The sequence below is a fragment of the Ailuropoda melanoleuca genome, chromosome 3, assembly GCF_002007445.2.
Source record: "Ailuropoda melanoleuca isolate Jingjing chromosome 3, ASM200744v2, whole genome shotgun sequence".
Lineage (NCBI taxonomy): Eukaryota > Metazoa > Chordata > Mammalia > Carnivora > Ursidae > Ailuropoda > Ailuropoda melanoleuca.
In genome coordinates, this window is record NC_048220.1 from 119439776 (window position 1) to 119460912 (window position 21137).

The 21137-nt window shown below is 39.7% G+C and overlaps 1 protein-coding gene across 2 annotated transcripts in view; it reads left to right on the top strand.

Annotated features, from left to right (window-relative positions):
- RANBP3L (RAN binding protein 3 like) overlaps positions 1 to 21137 on the top strand; it is a 41254-nt gene that overhangs the window by 2092 nt on the left and 18025 nt on the right. Inside the window, exons 2-5 of one of the 2 annotated variants that reach the window (XM_002923369.4) lie at positions 18329 to 18387; positions 19271 to 19310; positions 19814 to 19891; positions 20954 to 21028. In XM_002923369.4, the coding sequence (XP_002923415.1) occupies positions 18329 to 18387; positions 19271 to 19310; positions 19814 to 19891; positions 20954 to 21028 (252 nt within the window). The remainder of the gene's footprint in view (positions 1 to 18328; positions 18388 to 19270; positions 19311 to 19813; positions 19892 to 20953; positions 21029 to 21137) is intronic. The other variant, XM_019803934.2, reaches the window with a different exon arrangement.

A 21137-nucleotide genomic window follows, 5' to 3' on the forward strand; every position in this document is an offset into this window, starting at 1 on the left:
ATTGATTATTAAATTGGTTTCCATATCACATATTCTCTACAACCTTAGTTGTAACAGTTGTGTACTATTCCTTTAAATGGATGAAGCAAAATTCCTTAGGCAGTTCTCTATGATTAGACATTTTATTTCTATTTTTCCACTATTACAAACAACACTGGGTTTCACATAAGCTAATAGATAAATCATTGCAGAGATAAGATTATTTTCTTGGGATACATTCTTAGCGGTGGAATTGTGAAGTCAAAAGATATGTATGTTTTTAAGATTTTGTGTTTTTGTTTTGTTTTGTTTTGTTTTGCCAATTAGTCCTCCAATCAGAAGTTTAGGGGTATATTCTCAGTAATACTGGGTAGTATTTTTAAAAGTTTTTCCCGATTTTATAAGTGGAAATACTATCCTGCTGTTGTTTTCACTTAAGGCAGGCTGTCTTAATAGTCTCTCCTCTTACTGGCCATATCCAGAGGACACTGGAAAAATCATTATGATGGCATACTTCCCAAAATACCAGCAAGACTAGAAGTCTGGTCTCTTTTTTCAGACTGAAGCTTTTGCCTAGAATGTTTTGAAAGCAACCATATTCTTCCACAACCGAGTCTCAAAATATCAGCCCACATGAACCACAATCCATAAAGTTGTAAAGCATGCTAATGCAATCCAGACGGGACCCTGACTGCTACAAGAACTGTCATCTAGAGATCTGAACTGACAAGTGACACTGGGCAGTGTTTGCTATGCTGCTAAATAGCATTCTAGTTATTGTTTGGGAGTTTAAAAGTATTCATTGAGTGTAGCGGCCTTAATTTTCCCTCCAAGCTATATTTGCACCTTACTATTACGCAAAGTTCAGCAAAGGTCCAAGAAAGCAAACCCATTCGTTTCAGCAAGTGAGGTCCAGCTGTGGATTTACTCACTGAGGCATTCTGAGTTTGTGGCTTTGGCTTACCCCCAGCCACACCAAGGTTCCAGCTTTTTAACTTAACCTAGGAACCATGATTAACTGGCATTTAACTCTTCCTAGGGCACAACCAGATTCAACACATACGTACTTTCTAGCCTTCCACACTCTATGTTGAAGCGCTTGATGTTATAAAGCTGTCCTTTTTGGGTGATCACTTAGGTAAAAGTCCCTTGTTCTTTAGCAACTGTCTGAACAATGACTATGCGAAGCACTGGGCCAGGCACGGGGCACATGAGTTGAATCAAGCCAACTAAGCCGTGGCTTCCAGTCCGCACAGTGCTCACCTGCTACATCGGGAGATGCTGCAGGGTACAGGACAGAATTCAGGAGGCTCCTCTCTCTACTTGGTGCTGCCTGAGAGCTTCTTCTGTGAGCATTCGATTCCATTTATCTATAACTCTGATCAGAGACCACATTTGTCGACATTGACGTGTCTGCAAAACCTCACCAACGGTCAGTACACATTACATGTAGGCACTGCGCAAACTTCGCCATATTTATGTTTTATAATACCGTATACTTTAAAATTTACAAAGTAAATTTTTAAAATGCTTACAAAATTGCAAAATTTTCAATACATTATCTTATTTAATTCTTAAAATAGTCAGGTAAGGTAATACAGTAGTCAAGATTCTCCAGAGAAACAAAATCTATAGGGTGTGTGTGCATATGTGTGTGTCGGTGTGTGTAGATAGCTAGAGATAGAGACAGAGATAGAGATAAAGATAGAAATTTATTTTAAATAAGTAAAATCTGGGTGGCTCAGTTGGTTGAGCGTCTGACTCTTGATTTCAGCTGAGGTGATGATCTCAAGGTCCTGGGATCAAGCCCCATGTGGGGTTCCGTGCTTGGTGTGGCATTTGCTTCAGATTTTCTCCCTATCCCCTTGCCCCTCCCTCCACTTGCATGCTCGCTGTCTCGCAAGTAAATGAATAAATAATCTTCAAAAATTAAAAAAAAATTATTTTAAGATATTGCCTCACACGATTAGGGAAGCTGGCAAGTCCAAAATCCTTTGTGTGGACCATCAGGCTGGAGTCCCAGGCAAAGAGCGGACCAACATTGCAGTTGAAATCTGAAAGCAGTCTGCTAGCAGAATTCCGTCTTGCTCAGGGCAGGTCAGTCTTTTGTTATATCCAGACCTTCAGCTGATTGGATGAGGCCCACCAAAATTCTAGAAGGCAATCTGCTTTACTCACGGTTAACCAGTATAAATGTAAATCTTCTCCAAAAGCACCCTCACAAAAACATCCAGAATAATGTTTGACCAAGTATCTGGCACTGTAGTGCATCCAAGTTGACACATAAAATTAACCTTTATAGGTAGGCATCATTATCCTTAATTTCAAAGATGCAGAAACTGGGAATCCTCAAAGTCAAGTGATTTTTCCAAGGTTAAGTTATTAAGGCCTACTTTCAATGCACTTTCTGCTATATATAGCTGTCTCATAAAATCCATGATTCCTAGAGTTACAATGTTTAACTTTTTTCATTGATCTATATCAAAGAAACTTCTCTGCAAATACTCAAGATGCATTACCATTCCTTCTGAGTTTGTTTGTTCTGACACCAACTGGGTGTGCTACAGTTTAATTTAATTCTGACATTATCCAGAGTTAGCGAAGACTCCAAAAGTTAAGGGCTCAGTCTCATGAGACTGACCATTTCAAACACCAGCTACAAAATTTCAGGTGTCTCCAAGCCACCTGCATTTCTGCCCAGATGATTACAAATGCAAGGCTTCCCACAACTCACCCAGGTTTGAAAATTTGCTAGAATGACTCACAGAATTCAAGAAAGCCCTGTACCATCTTATTATAAAGGAGGCAATTGACCAGCCAATTGAAGAGATACATAAGGCAAGGTGTGGGAGGGTTCTGAGCCCAGGAGTTCTGTCCCCATGGAGTCTGGGTCTATCACTCTCCCAGGATATCAGTAAGATCACCAACTAGGAAGCTCCAGTAAGCGTGGGTGTCCAGAGTTTTCATATGGGATTTCCTTATGCAGGTGTGATTGATCAAACCATTGACTATGATTGAACTCAATTTCCAGTCTCTCTTCCCTCTCTGCAGGTCAGGGGTAGGAAGTAGGGCTAGAAGTTCCAACTCTATACTTGCTTGGTCTTTTTGGTGTGGCCAGTCACCTCATTAGCAAAACAGACACCTGACTCTCAGTTGGGAAATTCAAAGGGTTTGGAAGCTCTGTGCCAGGAATAGAGAACAAAACCCAGATCTATTCTTTATGACATCACACTTTGGCCATGATTTTCTAGATGAATTCTGTTCTTAACGTCAGGACAGTTTCCTGCAAGTCAGGAAACATTGATTAATGCCTTCAACTACTTACTTATTCAATGCAGTTTTTACCCAGTGCGGGATGCTGCATTAGACACCAAAAATGCAAAGATGTTTCTCTCCCAGGTTTATTTTCTATCACATGTTTGTTTAGAGGAATTCAGTAATAAGAACTCAGCTAATGATACTTTTTCAACTTTTTGGGTGCAAGAAAAAGTGATTTGATTCCATTATGTTCTGACTTTGCCACATTCATCCTCATTCTTTGTATTTTAGCTACACTCCTCCTGAGGGTTTCAGAAGGCATTTAATTTAGCTTTGAACTTAGTAAATATAAATATAAAGGCTAAATGGGGCCTATTTACTGTGCTATCAAATTTGCTCTGGATAAAAACCATAAAACACAAGTTATATTTAGGCTGTTGCAAATGCACTATTTCCCTTCAATATATTCTGTGAACATTTATGAATGTACTTAATTTAAAACACCTAAAAAATTTAAGCTCTAAGGATTGAAGACACAACCATGAGAAAGGGAGCCCAGTAGTGGCAAACAATGAAATAATACCTTTTCTATGAAAAGATAATGTGAAATATATATATTATGCTTCTCAAAATAGATTTGTATTAGCTTTCCTTTTTGTGATTCTAAAATTGTGATATGGCCTAGACAACATGACATCTTTTGGGTGATAACATGGCTAAATAAACAAGGATCAAAGAAGATGGACACATATTCCCATTTTTCTTCCAACAAAGGGAGCCTCAAGGAGGCCAGAATGAGCTTTGTTCTATCTGCAAAACCATTCTAGTTGCATTTAAAAGCACAGATTGGTGGAAACAAATATAGACCACTTTAAAATAATTAAAAAGGAAAGAGTTCATATTCTATTAGATTTGATCACATTTAAACTCTTACCCAGTACAGAACTCCTTTCCATTAAAACCTCCTTAATAGATGGCACATATATAAGGATTTGGAAAATATATGTAATGGCTTAAACCTCATTTTCCCACCTCACACTCATTAGGATGGCTACCATCAAAAGAAAAAAAACAAACCCAGAAAATAACAAGCGTTGGCAAGAATGTGTAGAAATTAGAACCCTTATGCACTGTTGGTGGGAATACAAAATGGTGCATCTGCTGTGGAAAACAGTACGGCAGTTCCTCAAAAACTAAAAATAGAATTATCACGTGATCCAGCAATTCTACTTCTGGGTATATACCTAAAAGAAATGACAGCAGGGACTCAAACAGATACTTGCCCACCAATGCTGATAGCAGCATTATTCACAAAAGCCAAAGGGTGGAAGCAACCCATCTGTCCACTGACAAATGAATAGATAAAATGTGGTATATACATACAATAAAATATTATTCAGCCTTAAAGGAAATTCCGACACATGCTACAACATGGATAAATCTTGAAGACATTATGCCAAATCAAACAAGGAAGTCGCAAAAAGATAAATACTGTATGATTCCACTAATATGAGATTGCTAGAGTAGTCATTCACAGAGACAGAAAGCAGAATGGCAGTTGCCAGGGGCTGGGAGGGGGACTAGGGAGTTACTATTTAATGGTATAGAGTGTCAGTATTGCAAGATGAATCGGTTCTAGAGATTGATTGCACAAACATGTGAATGCAGTTAGCACTCTTGAACCGTACACTTAAAAATGATTCAGATGCTAAATTTTATGGTATGTGTATTTTACCAAAATTTTTGTAAAGCCATGGCTGCCCAAAGCCATCCCTAATTACATTTCTGAATTTGGACTTAAAAAAACCAAACCAAACCAAAACAAACCTCATTTTTCCTATTCCAAAATAGAAGGAAATATCCTGCTCATCTCTGATTCCCAAAAGTTATTTCTTTGAAAACATTAATAAAATTAATAAACTCCTAATTTCCACAAAAAAGAAACAAAACATTACTAATATCAGAAATGATAGAGTGTGTCATTACAGATCCTACAGCTATTAGAAGGATAATAAAGGAATATTATGATTAACACTGTGCCAGAAAGATGCCAAAAAAAAAAAATTCAACAGCCACTCATGTAAAAACTCTAAAAGGATTTAGAATAGAAGGGAACTTCCTCAACCTGATAAAGAACGTTTTTAAAAAACTGACAGCTAACATAGTACTTTCACTATCAACGAAAGACTTAACACATTCCTGCTAAGATTGGGAAGAAAACAAGGATGTCCATTATAATCACTTCTGTTCAACATTATGGAATAGGACTGAAGGTCCTAGCCAGTGTGTTAGGTTAAGAAAAAGAAATAAAGTCTTACATATTGGAAAGAAAGAAGTAAAACTATGTTCACAGATGAATGATAGTCAGTATAGAAAAACCTTTGGGAATCTACTAAGAGAAAAAATACTAGAGCTAATAAATGAGTTTACCAAGGTCACAGGATAACAGCATACAAACTCAATATAAAAAAAATTGTATTTCTATGTATTAGCAAAAAATAATTGGAAATTGAAAATTTTTAAGTATTCTTTTTAGTAGTACCTTTTTTTATTAAAAAATACTTAAGGATTAATTTTAAAAAATATGTGCAAGACCTGTACACTTAAATAAACATTGCAGAGAAAAGTTAAAGAAGATTGAACTAAATACACAAATTGGAAGGTTCGATATTATTAAGATGTCAGTCCTCCTCCAATTGATCCAGAGAGTCAAAGCCATCTCAATCAAAATTCCAGCAGGCTCTTTTCTTTTTCACTGACAAGCTAATTTAAAATTTATAAGGAAATGCAAAGAACCTAAAAGAGCTAAGTGAATCTTGAAAAAGAAGAACAAAGTTGACAACTTATGCTTTGGGATTTCAAGCTATAATAATCAAGATGGTGTAATATTTGTGTAAAGATAGAAAACTGATTACTGAAACAGAAGAGGGAGTCCAGAAATTGACTCATTCATTTTTGGCCAATTGATTTTTGACAAAGCTACCAAGATAATTCAAAGAAGGAAAAGATCGTATTTTTTGTAAGAGCTCTGGAACAAATGGCTAAACATGTTACTAAGAATGGACCTCATTACTCTCCTCACACAAAAATTAATTTGAGATGAAATATGAAAATACAAAAGCTTAGTCCATAAAGCTTCTAGAAGAAAACATAGGAAAATATTTTCACAAAATTGGAATAGGTAATTTTTAGACACAAAAAAATAGATAAACTTAGACTATCAACATTAAAAATATTTGTATTTAAAAGATAGCATTAACACAAGAAAAGAGAAGACTGAGGGTGGCTCATTCGATTAAGTATCTGACTCCAGCTCAGGTCATGACCCCAGGGTTCTGGGATTGACCCCCTGTTGGGTTCCCTGATCACTGAGGAGCCTGCTTCTCCTTCTCCTTCCTGTTCCTGCTCTCCCTTGCTTTCTCTGTCTCTCTCTCAAATAAATAAATATTTTTTTAAAAAAGAAAAACGAAGACTAGGAGAAAATACTTGTGATATATAGATCTGAAAAAAAGCTTGCAATCAGAATATGTAAAGAAGTCAATATAAACAATTTGATTGAAAAATAGGCAAATGGGGCACCTGGATGGCTCAGTCGTTAAGTGTCTGCCTTCGGCTCAGGGCATGATCCCAGAGTCCTGGGATCGAGCCCCACATCAGGCTCCTCCGCTGGGAACCTGCTTCTTCCTCTCCCACTCGCCCTGCCTGTGTTCCCTCTCTCGCTGGCTGTCTCTCTCTCTGTCAAATAAATAAATAAAATCTTAAAAAAATAAAATAAAATAAAAATAAAAATAGGCAAATGATCTGGCAGACACTTTAGAAAAAGGATATACAAATGTCCAATAAGCACATCAAAATAATGCTCAACATAATTAGTCATCAGGGAAATGCAAATTAAAAACACTGTGAGATATCACTTCACAACCACTAGAAGGGCTAAAATTAAAAACACCAATGATCCTGTGTTTCAGAGAATGTGGCGCAACCGTAACTCCCGTTTACTGTTGTGAAGTGGTATGACCACTTTGGAAAATAGTCTGGCGCCTTCTTTTACAGTTAAATCTATGCCTACTCTATGATACTCAATTACATTCTTAGATATTTTCCCAAGAGAAATGGACATGTTATGTCCACAAAAAGCTTGCAGAAGAATGTCCACAGATGCGTTCCAACATGTGAACAACCCACATGTGCATGAGCTGGAAGATGGATAAGCGAACTGTGGTGTGTCCGTAGAGCAGAACACTACCTAGCGGTAGAAAGGGTTGAATTACTGATACACATAACCACATAGATGAATCTGAAATTGTACATTTTGGGGGTGAAGACAAGAGGCTGAGGCTATGGGGTGAAGGAACATGAGCTTGGCACACAGGTAGCCCATAAAGCAGGCTGCCGTTGCCCACGGGCTTGTAAGCTCTGGAGAGAGCACACGTTCTAACCCTCATGCTGTGTTACAGAAGGCCATCTACTGAGCTTGCCGTAGACACCTCAGATGGTAAGTTCTCCTAGGATACCTATAAGATCCCTTTCAAAACCAAGATTCTGTGATTTGCCCCTAATTTGTTCATTCATTTGGATGTTGCCTCCTCAACTGTGTCATACAAGGTCTTTGGGAGCAGTTACCTGAGTTTAAACCGGGAACCCAGCACAGTGCTAGCATGTCACTTACAAACAAATCGCATTTTGTCATGTGTCAGGTGCTGTTTTAAGCACTTTGCATGATGTTAGCTCATTTCTTTAGGAAAGTCCCGTGTGGTAGGTGACAGCAAGACTTCACAGCTGGGGTCTTGAGCCAAGATCCTAACCCAAGAAACTCCAGAACCTGTGCTTTAAGGCATGTCCGCCTCCTCATATGGGGGCACAAGAGAGATGTTCAACTAAGTACCTGCAGACGATCTGAGTGACAGCTGGCCCACGAACTCAGTGTGTGGTTCAGTTTAACACGTGTGGTTCTTGAAGTCGCCAGTCAGTTCCTATATAAACTGCTCACCATATCCACCTGTCTCCCAAAAGGGTGTATTTGACTCTCAAACAAACAGCTAAGAAAATGCAGCAGTATCCGTGCAAACACACAGCCCAGAGCAAGGGGTCTGCTTACTGGGCTAGCAGCTTCCACTTACATCTAAGTAGCTGCATGGTCTCCGACTCTTACACGGCACCAAGTGTGAAAGATAGCATGTACACTCTTGGACTGGGCCGATACGACCTTGGAGAGATGATTTGGGTTTTAACAAAATACACAAGAAGTATCCAAAACTCCAAATTAAAAAGGGGCTAAATAATAGTCATTATTATCATTCGCTTTTTTATTTAAACTGAGGACTCTATTCAAAGTGCTGGCTCAACTATTACATTAAATCATTGACTTGAAATTGTAACATTTAGGCAAGGTAAGTTTCACACCTGGGTTGCTTTTTAATGACTCCTGTTGGTAAACCTAGCATAATATTCAAAAGTCAGGATTCAAAATGCAGTAAATAACCCATATTCAGTAAGAAGCTGCATTCCTTCCACCCAATGAGCAGATGACCCACCCTGCGTGGATGGCCAATAAGGAAGCACGAGGTCAGAGAAGTAAGAGCCCGAATGCTGGCAAGAGGTGATAGTCTGAAGGTAGCTTGTGATACTAACTAAAACCATATCAAAAGAGCATGAAACATGCGTCTGTATGTTGAGCCAGAAGGAGAGAAGAGACTCACTCGCCGTTAATAGTTAGGGCGAAGGACTCCTACTGTATTCCTTCTACACCTACCTGAGAATTTCGTGGTATCAGGGCCAGCACAAAAAAAGTATCTAAAATGGATAGAAAATTAAGATGAGATAAACTTGCATTTTAGCTCACTTAAAAATGCCCATAGAAAGAGTCTTTACTTGTGTAATAATCCTAATATTAAGCACGTAGAGAAAACGATGAGCGTATGAGGAGGAGGTGAAACAGGAAATGTGGAGGGAGGGAAGCATGTGGGGAGGCCAGGAGCCGGGCGCTAGAGAGAAATATGCAGCCAAATGAGAACAAGAAAAGGAGGAGAAGGCAAATGAGGAAAAAAAAAATCTGATTAAAGAAAAAAAAAGGTCCAAAATGTGCTACATACATACACGGGGATATTATTCAGCCTTATAAAGGAATGAAATTCTTCATACCTGCCCCAGCAGAGATGAACCTTGAAGACACTCTGCTCAGTGAAATAAGTCAGACACAAAACGACAAATACTGCATGAGTCCACTGACGCAAGGTGTCCTAGAGCAGCTGGACTCGGAGTGAGAGCTGAGTGTGGTTACGGGGGTTGTGGGGAGAATGGGACGAGGCGTTACTGCTTCATGGGCAGAATTTCAGTTTGGGATGATGAAAAAGTTCTGGAGACAGATGGTGGGGATAGTTATACCTCAATGTGAATATGCCTAACGTCACTGAACTGTACATTTTAAATGGTTAAGACGGTAAATTTTACGTTATGTGTATTTTCCCACAGTAAAAAAACAAACAAACAAAAAACTTCTAGGGAAAAAAATGAATAAATTTAAAGGATTGTTCTCTGTTTTCTTGAGAATGTTTCAAGTCATATAAATTTGAACAGTGTTTTTCTCTTGTAGCATGGTGAACAAAATGTGTCTGGTAAGTCTTACAAATTGCTACCTGGTCTTTACTTCTGCCAAATTAGCTCTAAATCAATGCAATAAGGTATCCGCAGCAGGCATCACTCTATTCCTGTCCAGTTCTGTGCCCGAGGGCCAGCAGGGCATTTCAGTGATGATGAATGCCCGCCTGCCGGCTTCTGCAAGTTCCCAAGAAGAGAATGAGGTCCGGGCCTTCTGGGCTTATGAGCGCCTTGGGTGGGCAGCTCTGCTCCTTTCTTCTGGCCTAGGCCTCCAAGGTCTTGTTCTCAGGGGAATAACATCCATTTATTCCTGTGGAAACAAGAAAACAAGGAGCCTTTTCTCTTACTTGCTCAAAGGCTCAAAGAGGAATAAGTTTAAGGAAAAGAGATTTGAAATTAGAAGAAGTTGCAATCAAACTTCTCCATCCGGCCTGTGTCCTTGGAATCCATGGAGGAATTTAAAAATAGTGTGCTTCTTTACCGAAGAGGAAGAGCTTAAATTTATCTGAATTCAACGTATGAAGCTGTGCTTCAGCCATATTGACTTATTAATAGTCTATGAGACAAGTGACTTAATTCTTACTAATGTGATACTTGGTGTCAAAATCACCTCTTTAATTTTAGCAGTCCAGAAACATTAGAGAATCACTTAAAATAAAAAGATATCATTTTAAACCTGTGCCTGTTCAATATTAATCTTCAACATGTCATAAAACCTAGACGATATTTCTATTCCCCCTCCCTCAGCAAAATGGAGAGACCCATTTCTAACATATGGAAGCAGTTTCACACTGCAAGTTATTCTGAGGGGAAAATATGTGATTTATAAATGCTGTCAAATGAAATATGTATCTCCAAATGGTACCAAGTTGACCAAGCACATCCTAGGACACATTCCACATCTTTATTACCCCATGGGCGTAAATGAAGGAACACTGTCGAGAGAGAAACAAATGGCCCCTTTTGGCATTCTCAATCCAGAAGTCCCACGTGTGTTGCTGGTAAACATATTCAAGTCATCGAAGATTGCAAGTAACCTTATCACAAACTTGTTTCATTTATAAGAAAATAGCACCTTCAAATTACAGAGAAAGTGGGTATGCTCTGTCAAAAGTATTACATTTGTCTGAGTTATTTTTGTCAGTGGTTGAGTATATATACTGACATGGAGATTTTAGATGGCAAGGCTCACCAGGCCACTGGTCTGCCGACATTCTCGAAAAACCTCTATTGTCAGAATGCGAACAGAAAATGGTGAGACTAAGTGAAGCATCTTACAGTGTTTCCAGAGGGCGAAACGGAAGTGCAGGGAGATGGACACAGTCTGAGACCGCGGAAGGAGGGGAGCTACCACAGCCCAGGCGTATCACAGTCTCAGAAGGGAGGAAGCTGTCCAGTAGTCATTTTACTCACAATGGAAGCCGGGGAAGGGGGGGAGCATTCGCTACAGGAAAAAGCTCAGGATTTGGAGTCTGCTCTTGTGTGCTTTATCCCTAAGTATTAGCTGTATGACCTTGGGTACATCCTGTAATTTTAGAGCCGTTCTTTTCTTGTGATGAGCACAAGGGTTTAATAACGTGCCTTCTGAGAATCCTATAACGCAGCAAGAACAGCAGCTTACTGACCATTTTGTATGTGCCGGCCACTGCGCTTAGCGTTTGGGCTACATTACCTTGCTTCGTCCTACAACTGTGTGAAGAATGTTTTCTGCTCTCCATCTCACAGATGAGGAAACCTGCCCTAGCTCATCGTTAGTGCATTCAGGAGATGGAATTTGAATCCAGGCTTGTTTTCTGCCGAAGCTTGGATTTTTAAAACCATGCATTCTGGCCCCTAGTAAGCATTCATTTAGTCACCAAAATTTGATATATTTCAATCTGTTTTATAATAGGTGAAGTAGGATGCAAATGTCAGTTTCTCTATTACACCAGTGCACAAAAGAAGCATCTTGGGAGGTCACCAAGGTCTAACTTTTTATGCTACTTCTTAAGGTCATATTGAGTTAAACACTTCAAAAGGCAAAAGATGAAGACTAATCATGACATGCATAAGCATATCATATGCTACTTACTGTCTTTAAGAATGAAAAAAGAAATAATTCAAAGAGTTATGTTTTGACACTGGAATAATAGTAAAATTTAAAGGAGAATGCTATGCTATCTATTAAAAAATTACTGATCACCCCCAAATATAAAGCACACTGCCCATGATGACCAAATATTTGGGGGGACAATTACAGAACACTCTCAAAATATAAAGCCAGTTTTTTCCCCTCACCATTGTGTTTTGATTGACAGAGTGATTTTGCCAGATGTCTACGCCAAATGATTTAATTGAAATGATCTGTTTTTTAACCTGTGTACTTCTCTATTTATACAGACATTAGTAAAGTAAGTGACTTAAAAAAAAAAGAATTTTTCTTCAGTTGAATTACTGCTGCTCTAAATCTCCAGATTCTAAAATGTAAATGAAATTAATTCACTGGCTATCTCCCACTACCATATAGAACTGGATAATAAATTAAGCAGCACAGTTTAGAGGTGAGGTTGGATGGGTGCATTCAGCACAGAATTCTCAGGGCTTGGTCCTACCTCCAGAAGGGTAGCAAGGTCTATGTCGACACAGCCTCTGAGTCTTCTTGCTTCTTGCTCACACCAGAGATTTTTATTATCTCTGTGCCTTGATTTCCAAAATCGGTCTGTGTCTACATCTAGACCAATGTACAAACCAGTGGCGGAAAGAGTCTAGACTCTTTAGAACTTACGGCGCACCGATCCCTTGAAGATTATCAGCATGAGAAGCGGATGCGTTCCGAAAATTGGGTGGATTGGATAAACTCTGGTTGATGACGGTTGCGTTCAGTGAATTGAGAGAGGCTTTTCTCATCTCCAGTTTCCTGCTCTGATATGATTCCCGTTTTGAAAATGAGCGATTTCTTTGTCAGCGTGGTATTGACAAGAAGAAGAATAGCTTTCCTGTGCCATTGTAATGTCGATTCTTTTTGTCTCTAGTGTGTGCTTCTCATAATGAATCAAAACTGGAGATGCTAGATTTCTTAGAATGGGCAGTTAGTAACTTCGTTTTCAAGAACTTAAAGCAGCTCAGAAAATTCAGAAGTTGGTTGAAAGGGTGAGTGTCTCTCCCTTCTACTTCGTGCACTGTATTTATTACAACTGGTTTATATTTATAGTACACAAAATTGGTTACGACTTCAGCAGCAACGACCAGGGCTGGAATCATTCCAGCAGGGTCCATTCATCTTGTGTCTCAAGTTGAGCTAGTGCTTTGTGAATCAGCCTGGAAACTTCCTGAGTAAACTGCCTCTGTTTTCCTCTGGGGTCCTGGTTATTTTATCTTCAGGGCAGTACAAAGCATCTCATAACATAGAACCACGAGTGTCCCATCACAGTTCATAATGTCACTCTGTGGCCCTACCGCCCACTCTGTAAAGGACTTAAACTTTTTTTATACGTTGGTGGGCGAGTAATATGTTGTTTATTTCATTCTTTTAACATTTTTATAGAGCTCCTCCATGTATGGCTGGAAATAAGTACAGAACATCTCATGCTTGTGCTCCCCTTGTAAATTGGCACAGATTCCTTTATCTTCTGGGGTTGCACCTCGCCCTTATTAAAACTGTCTTGGAATATTTTAATATAATGTTGAGCTTGTGTTTTTTCTTTTTTAAAAAATCAAGATTATGATTCAGACCCTCTGTGTCTCCTCTTTCTGGGGTCCCATACAGAGATTAAGGTCACTTGCTATGATTTGTTTTTTTTTTTTCTACAGAAGATCTCATTTTTACAGTTGAAATGTCATGTGTTTCGGATTTTTGTTGAAGACTCTCGGTACCATGGTGAGGTTTTTGATGTAGTTTATGCTTTCAGCCTAATTTTTTGCCTTGCAGAAATCGACATTTTCATTAACATTTAATAATCTCAAGCAGAGACATTTTCTAAAAACATTTTTCAAGTAAAAAAGTCAGATTTCAGACCTATCAAAGCAAACTTTTGCATCAGAGAGGAAATCATTAATTGCTTCAAACAAAATATCTGAATGACTGACATCTTTTTTTTTTTTAAAGATTTTATTTATTTATTTGACAGAGAGTCAGAGAGGGAGCACAAGCAGGGGAAGCAGCAGAGAGAAAGAGAGAAGCAGCCTCCCTGCTGAGCAGGGAGGCTGGTGCGGGGCTGGATCCCAGGACCCTAAGACAAAGGCAGACGCTTAACCGACTGAGCCACCCAGGCGCCCCTGAATGACTGATTTCAATATCAATGTCAATGTTTTAATATCCTTATTCCAGGAATTTCTTTTTAAGTCTTCAGAGTAGCCCTTGACTTCACCCTACATTGAGTCATAGCAATCATAGTACGTGGTTCGAGTAGTAATCATTTTCTCATTGTCAGGTTACTCAGAACATCTGGCGGTTTAGTCAGTGACTCTACGAGTCTCCACTGCCATCTTCCTAAATTTGGTCTAGGGTGATAGAAACCGGGAGTAGTCTATAGGACTACTTCTTAAATACATATACATACATCACCTGGGGGAGGTGTCAAATACAAATGCTCTTTCTGTAGGTCTGGTGTGGGGCCCGAGAGTCTGCATTTCTAGCAAGCGCCCTGTAATGCTACTGGTCAATCTGGACCACACGTTGAGGACCAGCAATCTGTAAAACTATGCATGGGCCACAGCCTGAATTCAGGAACTTCCTGAAATTAAGAAGAAGAACTATAGCAGCTCAATGAGGAGAAATGAGAAGAAAACTAGGGGTAAGAATAAAGTAATGAGTGAAAGGAAAAAGAGAGACCTTTGAGGAACAATGAGACATTTCCCCCAGACTAACAAGAGTCTCAGGGTGCCTGCTTGTAACATTGGACGGGAGAGGAGGAGGGCAGGGAATCTGGCTCCTAGTGAATGTCTTCTGCGCAACCTGTAGTCTGATAAATTGCACATGCTTATGTGTGGTTGGATAGACAGATCAATAGATAGGTAGGTAGATAGATCGATGGATAGATGAGGTTCTGCTCTGTTCGAAACAGGTTTTGGTTTTTTTTTTTTTAAGATTTTATTTATTTATTTGACAGAGAGAGAGACAGCCAGCGACAGAGGGAACATAGGCAGGGGGAGTGGGAGAGGAAGGAAAGCAGGCTCCCAGCGGAGGAGCCTGATGTGGGGCTCGATCCCAAAATGCCGGGATCATGCCCTGAGCTGAAGGCAGACACTTAACGACTGCGCCACCCAGGCGCCCCTCGAAATAGGTTTGAAGAGGAAGCTGTACCAGGAGCTCCCATACGTGTATATTGCCTCAATCCTCATGACAGACTTTTAAAAATATATACAGAGAGAGGTGATAAAGCTGAGGCTTAGAGTGATTTAAAAAAAAAAACTCAAAAAACATCTCTAGGACTATTCAACTTCAGAGCTCCAAAATCCATGTTTTGACCAGTCCCAGAGCTGCACACAAGTCAAAGAGGCAGGGGCATAAAGAACAGTATTGGAGCCTGGGATAAGAGTGCACAAGGAGAAGAAATTAGAGAAGAGGATGGGGCAGACATGTGTATAGGTCCAGGAAGAAGAGGAGAGGAAAATGCAGGGCTTGCCAGGGCCTGGATCCAAGTGGATAATTCCAGTCCTGGTAGCAATTAAGAAGTGACCCATTTGGCAGAGCCTGCCCCTCTGCAGGGGGGTTGTTACCACTGTCTTTCCTGCCAACACTGTTTCCATAACCTTTCTGGCCCTGGCTAGAGTAGCCTGGTTCTATCCAGCGTGGACAACTCGGTTTTCCCCTTTCCTACACTCCCAATGCAGCAAAGAGGCAGTCTGCAGGACTCTACGTGGGAGAAACCATGCAGCAGAAATGGGGCCCCTAGCGATGCCCGCCCCCCCCACCCCACTTGGACTCTGAGTCAATGGTACTCCATGTTCAGGGTCTTCCTCCTCTTCTGGACCTGCTTTTGGCTCCATAGATCCATTTGAAAGTCCTTCTCTGAGATGATTTATTAAGAAAATCCTCCGGTTACTTTCCTAGATGAAGCAGGTTGTCAGAGACTGTAAATCAAACATATGGAAATAAAGGGCAGGGACAAGGCCTTACAGTGCACGTAAAATTGGGGGAGGGGAAATTATGGTACATACTAGAAGACAAGCAAAAGAAGTTTATATTCGCTCACCTTCAGCCTCATCTTGCACCACTTGTCCTCTCTCTCTTGCCTTGCAAGGTGTCTTGTACACAGTCAACCCTCAATACACATTTTTTGAATAATTGGGTTGATTATGAATCCATCAGAAAGAAAAAAGGACAAATTAAAAAATATAAAATCATAAGAACCTTGGTTTTATTTTGAAACTTTCCTACTGGATCAAGTAAGAAAATTGTTATGGATCTGATGGCTTGATAAATGCTTACTTTTGGTGTTGTCTTTGGAGCCAAAAGAGTTGCTTGGGAGACACCAGATGGAGGAGGAGGTATGGAGAGTCTCTGCTTTCCAAGCACCATGCTGGGCAGTGTCAGGGAGAGAAGGTGGCTGTGCTGAGGCTACTATGCCTTCAACCAGACGATGTATGCCTACATCCTAGCACAGTGGCTGGCACAGAAAACATGCTCCATAAATATTCATTGAATTAATGAATAAAAGTGATGTACTTACTTATCATATGTCCTCCAAGCTGCAAGTAGCTCTTTGTGATTTCCTTCTTAATGCTGCATGGAAGATTGCTTTTGCCTGTGTTTAGCTGAATGTTTTGATCAAGGGAAAGTCAACATGTCCTTTGTCTAGGATGAGACCTCCTCATGTTATTTTAGGCATAACTATCCTAAGTCCAGTTTGGAAGAGGCCAATTTATAACTCTAATTCATAAGTATTCCCCTGAACATTCACAAAGACTTTTTTTTTTTCAAAGTCACTAGAGTTCTCATTTCTTAAATCTAATGTAATTGCTGGAAGAGGAGCTTGTTCAAGAAGAAACAAAGAATTGAGCTATAGTTAATTTGGATGGGAATGCCAATATGTTCTTAAGCATTTTCTGCTGGGGCTCGCTTCGCTCCGAGGGCAGACAGTGTGGTAAGCACTTGCATGAAAAAGTGAACAGTTTACCTCACTGGACTGAAAGAAAGTACCCAAGGTCACAGGGCCCAGGAGTTTGGCAAGGGTGGTCTGGCAGAGTTTTGACACTCTGTTATGGGATTAGTTTTGGGGAACTGGAGAACCCCTTTCTGGCATATAAAAAAATGTAATTGGTAGTTCCTTGAAACTCCTCGGTGAGAGTTTTATTTATTTCAGCCCAGGGATGGCAAATTACCTCAGCTTGTACGCCAGGACAATATATTGGTAATGGCTGCTGGAAACCTATTATGAGAAAAATTCTGAGGTCACATTTGGGCTCATTAAGAAAGTGTTGTCGTTTATACTTCAATTTAAAGAGAAGGAAAGAAAGAAAGAGAGACAGAAAGAAAGAGAGACAGAAAGAAAGAGAAGAAAGAAAGAAAGAAAGAAAGAAAGAAAGAAAGAAAGAAAGAAAAAGAAAGAAAGAAAAAGAAAAAAGAAATTGTCATAAGTTGGCAATGTCAGCTAAGAGTTTTGGAATGGCAGTTGGTGGCATGCCACATATTTAATATCCTTTCCTTAATCTTCCTTAAAGATTTTTTTCTCCTTTCTTCATTTAATCGTCCCATAAACTCTGTGAGGTAAGTACTGCTATAATCTTCATTTTCTTTTCAGATGAAGAAACTAAAGGTACAAGCGTATTATTTCCCCAAGTATTAGTGCTACACACATGTGTACCTAACTCGAGGGCCTGGGCTTTTAACAAACACGTCATTTTCCCTGAGAATTCTGGAGTGCTGATATTTAAAGCTGTTATCACTCATTTATACCCTAGAATAAATGAGTTTCTCTCTGTTGTCTTACCTAAGATAGGAAAATATAAAAGATTAATAAGGTCAGCAGGGCCAAAGACAAAAGACTAAGACTGATTCCTAGTCTAAATACTGAAAACACGGCTTAGTATATGACTACCCCAATCAAGGAAATACGGATTATTTCTGGATCATTCAAAGGATGGAATGCAATACATCTATACCATTTTTACCTTGAGATCCAACCCAAGTACAACTATTCTTAGATGAGATTTTTTCACCCCTTGCAATTTTTCATGCTAAAAGCAAAGATGTTAATCATGATGTCCTAATGATATTCTAAATGCAGGTAATTATACTTTGTTTTCCCTAAACACTTAAAGTGTGCTCTTTTAATGGGATGATCTCACTATTTGTGGAAACACATTATTATCGCTTTCCCCAAGTATTTATTTCTGTAATTAACTGTTAAAATCATTTGTAAATACGCAAGTTATAGTGTCCACGTAAAAGCAGTTTGGATTTTACCCAAAGGCAGGAAAAATACAAAATGAAACAAAAAACCCTCAAATATTCTTAGCTGGTGTTAGATGTGTCATATAGAGTTTGACTTTTTGCCTGTTCTTTCTTTTACAGAAAAATCTGTCATTGCTCAACCCATATTCGTTTTTGCAAAGAGAGAACAAACTTTTAAGGTAAGATCAAGTTAATTTTCTTTGTTTGAGTTTTACTTTAACAAAGAAAATGATGTTTCAAGAAACTAGTGATGCTGAATGATATCATGGTTGCCTTAGTTTATCCTCTTGCTTTCCACTTAGCAGAGTAGTGCCTCTAGAATATTTATATAGTAGGTTTTTACTGGCAGCAATTTGGTCTAAATGGGAGGCCAGAAGCCTGCCTTGTCTTGAAGCTATGAATAACATGCCATCTTTACCAAAATTATAGGGTTTTTTGGAGTGACTTGGAAAGGGGCGGGACTGAAAGAGGTTAGCAGGGTTAAGACTCCTGGCTGCAGGTCTCTACTGCTGACCTCTCTTAAAACTGCGGATAAAGTAAGTTCTAAACTGCGATGCTTGATTTAAAAGGGATCTTAAGGACCCTGCATCAGATAAAACCACCTGCTTTGAAAGACCAACGATAAGATTAGTAGCTTTCCCACTTCAGCTTGATTAGTATTTTCCTGTTACTCGTTCCTGCTTATGCAAGTCATTTACCCGACTGCCCACAATACTCAGTGAAGAGCAGCTCAACCCCCAAGCCCTGGTCTAAAAGGCAGTTTCCTGGGCCCCACCCCAGGCCAACCACTTCAGATCTTGAGAGCTGGTGTTTCAAAATCTTCCTTTTAAACAAGTTCCGACAAGGGGTTTTGCAGTCACTGAAATACAAAACCGCTAAGACTAACACTTTGCTTTGTCTTGAATATATGCCTAGTGAGTAAAGGAGTAAAGGTGAGTGGCTTTGTCCGGGCCTAGCTGAATAGAGCTGGCTTTTGAGAATTGTCTTCTGAAGTGACGGGTAGAATTCTGACGTAAAAACAGCAAACACTCAGCTCTCATTGGCAGCTTTGTTTCTTTCCAGAGACGTGCAGAAGACCCGGGGAACGAAGCAGCAGAGCATGGTAATGACTTACATCCTGTATTTCAAAACCAATCTTCAGACAAAGAAAATAAGCAGGCACAAGTATTTTGGCATGTGGCAAGAACTGGGTAAAACTTCATGGTTTTGCTTGTGTTTAAACACCAAAATAAACTGGCTTTTGTTTTGAAAGATGACACGTAGGTCCTGAGAACACTGACGTTAGCAACGCTAAGGTCCCTTGTTTCTCCATTGCCTGGTCTCAACCTATCAAACACATTCTCTGCACAATGTCATCCACCATTCATACGCAATTTCGTGCCGAAGCCGCTTGTTTCTAAGTGTTTCCTACGAGGGTGATATGCCTATCACTTTATAATCACCAAGCTATTAACCCCAGCCTTTAAACTTGGGCTTCAGGAGTTAACATGCTAGCAGATGATGACCTATGTAGGCAAAGGTAATTCTGTTTATCCTTCCATGTCTTGGCTTGAGGATCAGTTGTTGTTGCCAACAATTTTACCCATCATGTTGAATTTCTTGCAGAATGCCGTGGTTTTGTAAGAAAGCGTGTACGGTCTTCATCTTTTACTTCGCGTACCACAGATCCTCAGTCCCCAGGAGGTAGGTATAGACCTCACGGTTGGCTGTTCACTGTTATGTTTTCTCTGAGTGTGAAATTACCGAGAAACTTTTCAAATGGAAATGTTCAAAACTCTACCCATTGGAGAATGCTTATATGAAGTTGTTGTATGAAGCAGTCTATAAGAGGGATTGTAAAGTGAGTCGCTATTTAAAAATTCCATTTATCGGGGCGCCTGGGTGGCTCAGTCGTTAAGCGTCTGCCTTCGGCTCATGGCGTGGTCCCCGCATTCTGGGATCGAGCCCCACATCGGGCTCCTCCGCTGGGAGCCTGCTTCTTCCTCTCCCACTCCCCCTGCTTGTGATCCCTCTCTCGCTGGCTGTCTCTCTCTGTCGAATGAATGAATAAAATCTTTAAGAAAAAAATTCGATTTATCAAAAAATAAATAAATAGATAAATAAAAATTCGATTTATCAACTTGGACGAAAGATGGAAAGAACATCAGCCATAATGTCAGTGGCAGTTATCTTAGGTAATGGGATAACAGGTGATTGGGGCTTTCCCACCCACTCTGCATTCTATTGTGTTTCCAAAGTGTCTGCATTAAGTATGCATTAGGTATTAATTAGAGGAAACCGACATTTCTCCCTGAGTTACCATCTACTTAAATAAATAGATGTCTGCCTTGAAAAGAACACTTTAAAAACTTCATCATGTACTGTATTCTGAGTAAACCAGTAACTCCGTTTGCCTCTCTTCTACACTCCAAGCCCTCTGTGATTCCTTTTATACGTGACCGCATTGCCCTCCGCCTTGTAAGACAGCGATCTCGGTGCACGCCTATTTTCTCCACTCTGCCTTCCTTGAGGTCATCCTCATGCCTGATAGTGTCTTACACACAGTGAGCACTCCCATATTTATTGAATTGAATAGAAATTAATGTATAATTCTCACCACAGGCACATTCTGTTTCTAATGATAAAAAATACAAAACCTTTTCTAAGTTAGTGATACAGAAATTTTTCTGAAACAGCAAAAGTCCAACTCGAAAGAAACACAAAAACCCACTTCTTCACTGACTTCAGTTTGCAATTTGCTTCTAGCATCCACCTTGTCCCAGAATCGAATGAGATCAGCATCCTTCACCAACCTCTTGACCTTCCCCCCTTCTGGGCCAGGTAATAAACAGCTTCCAGAACCTCGAGCCTGATGCTCTGACTTTTCCAAAATCCATTCTCACTGATGTTGAGCTTTCTTACTCAGCTACTATAAAAGGCTGGCATTTTA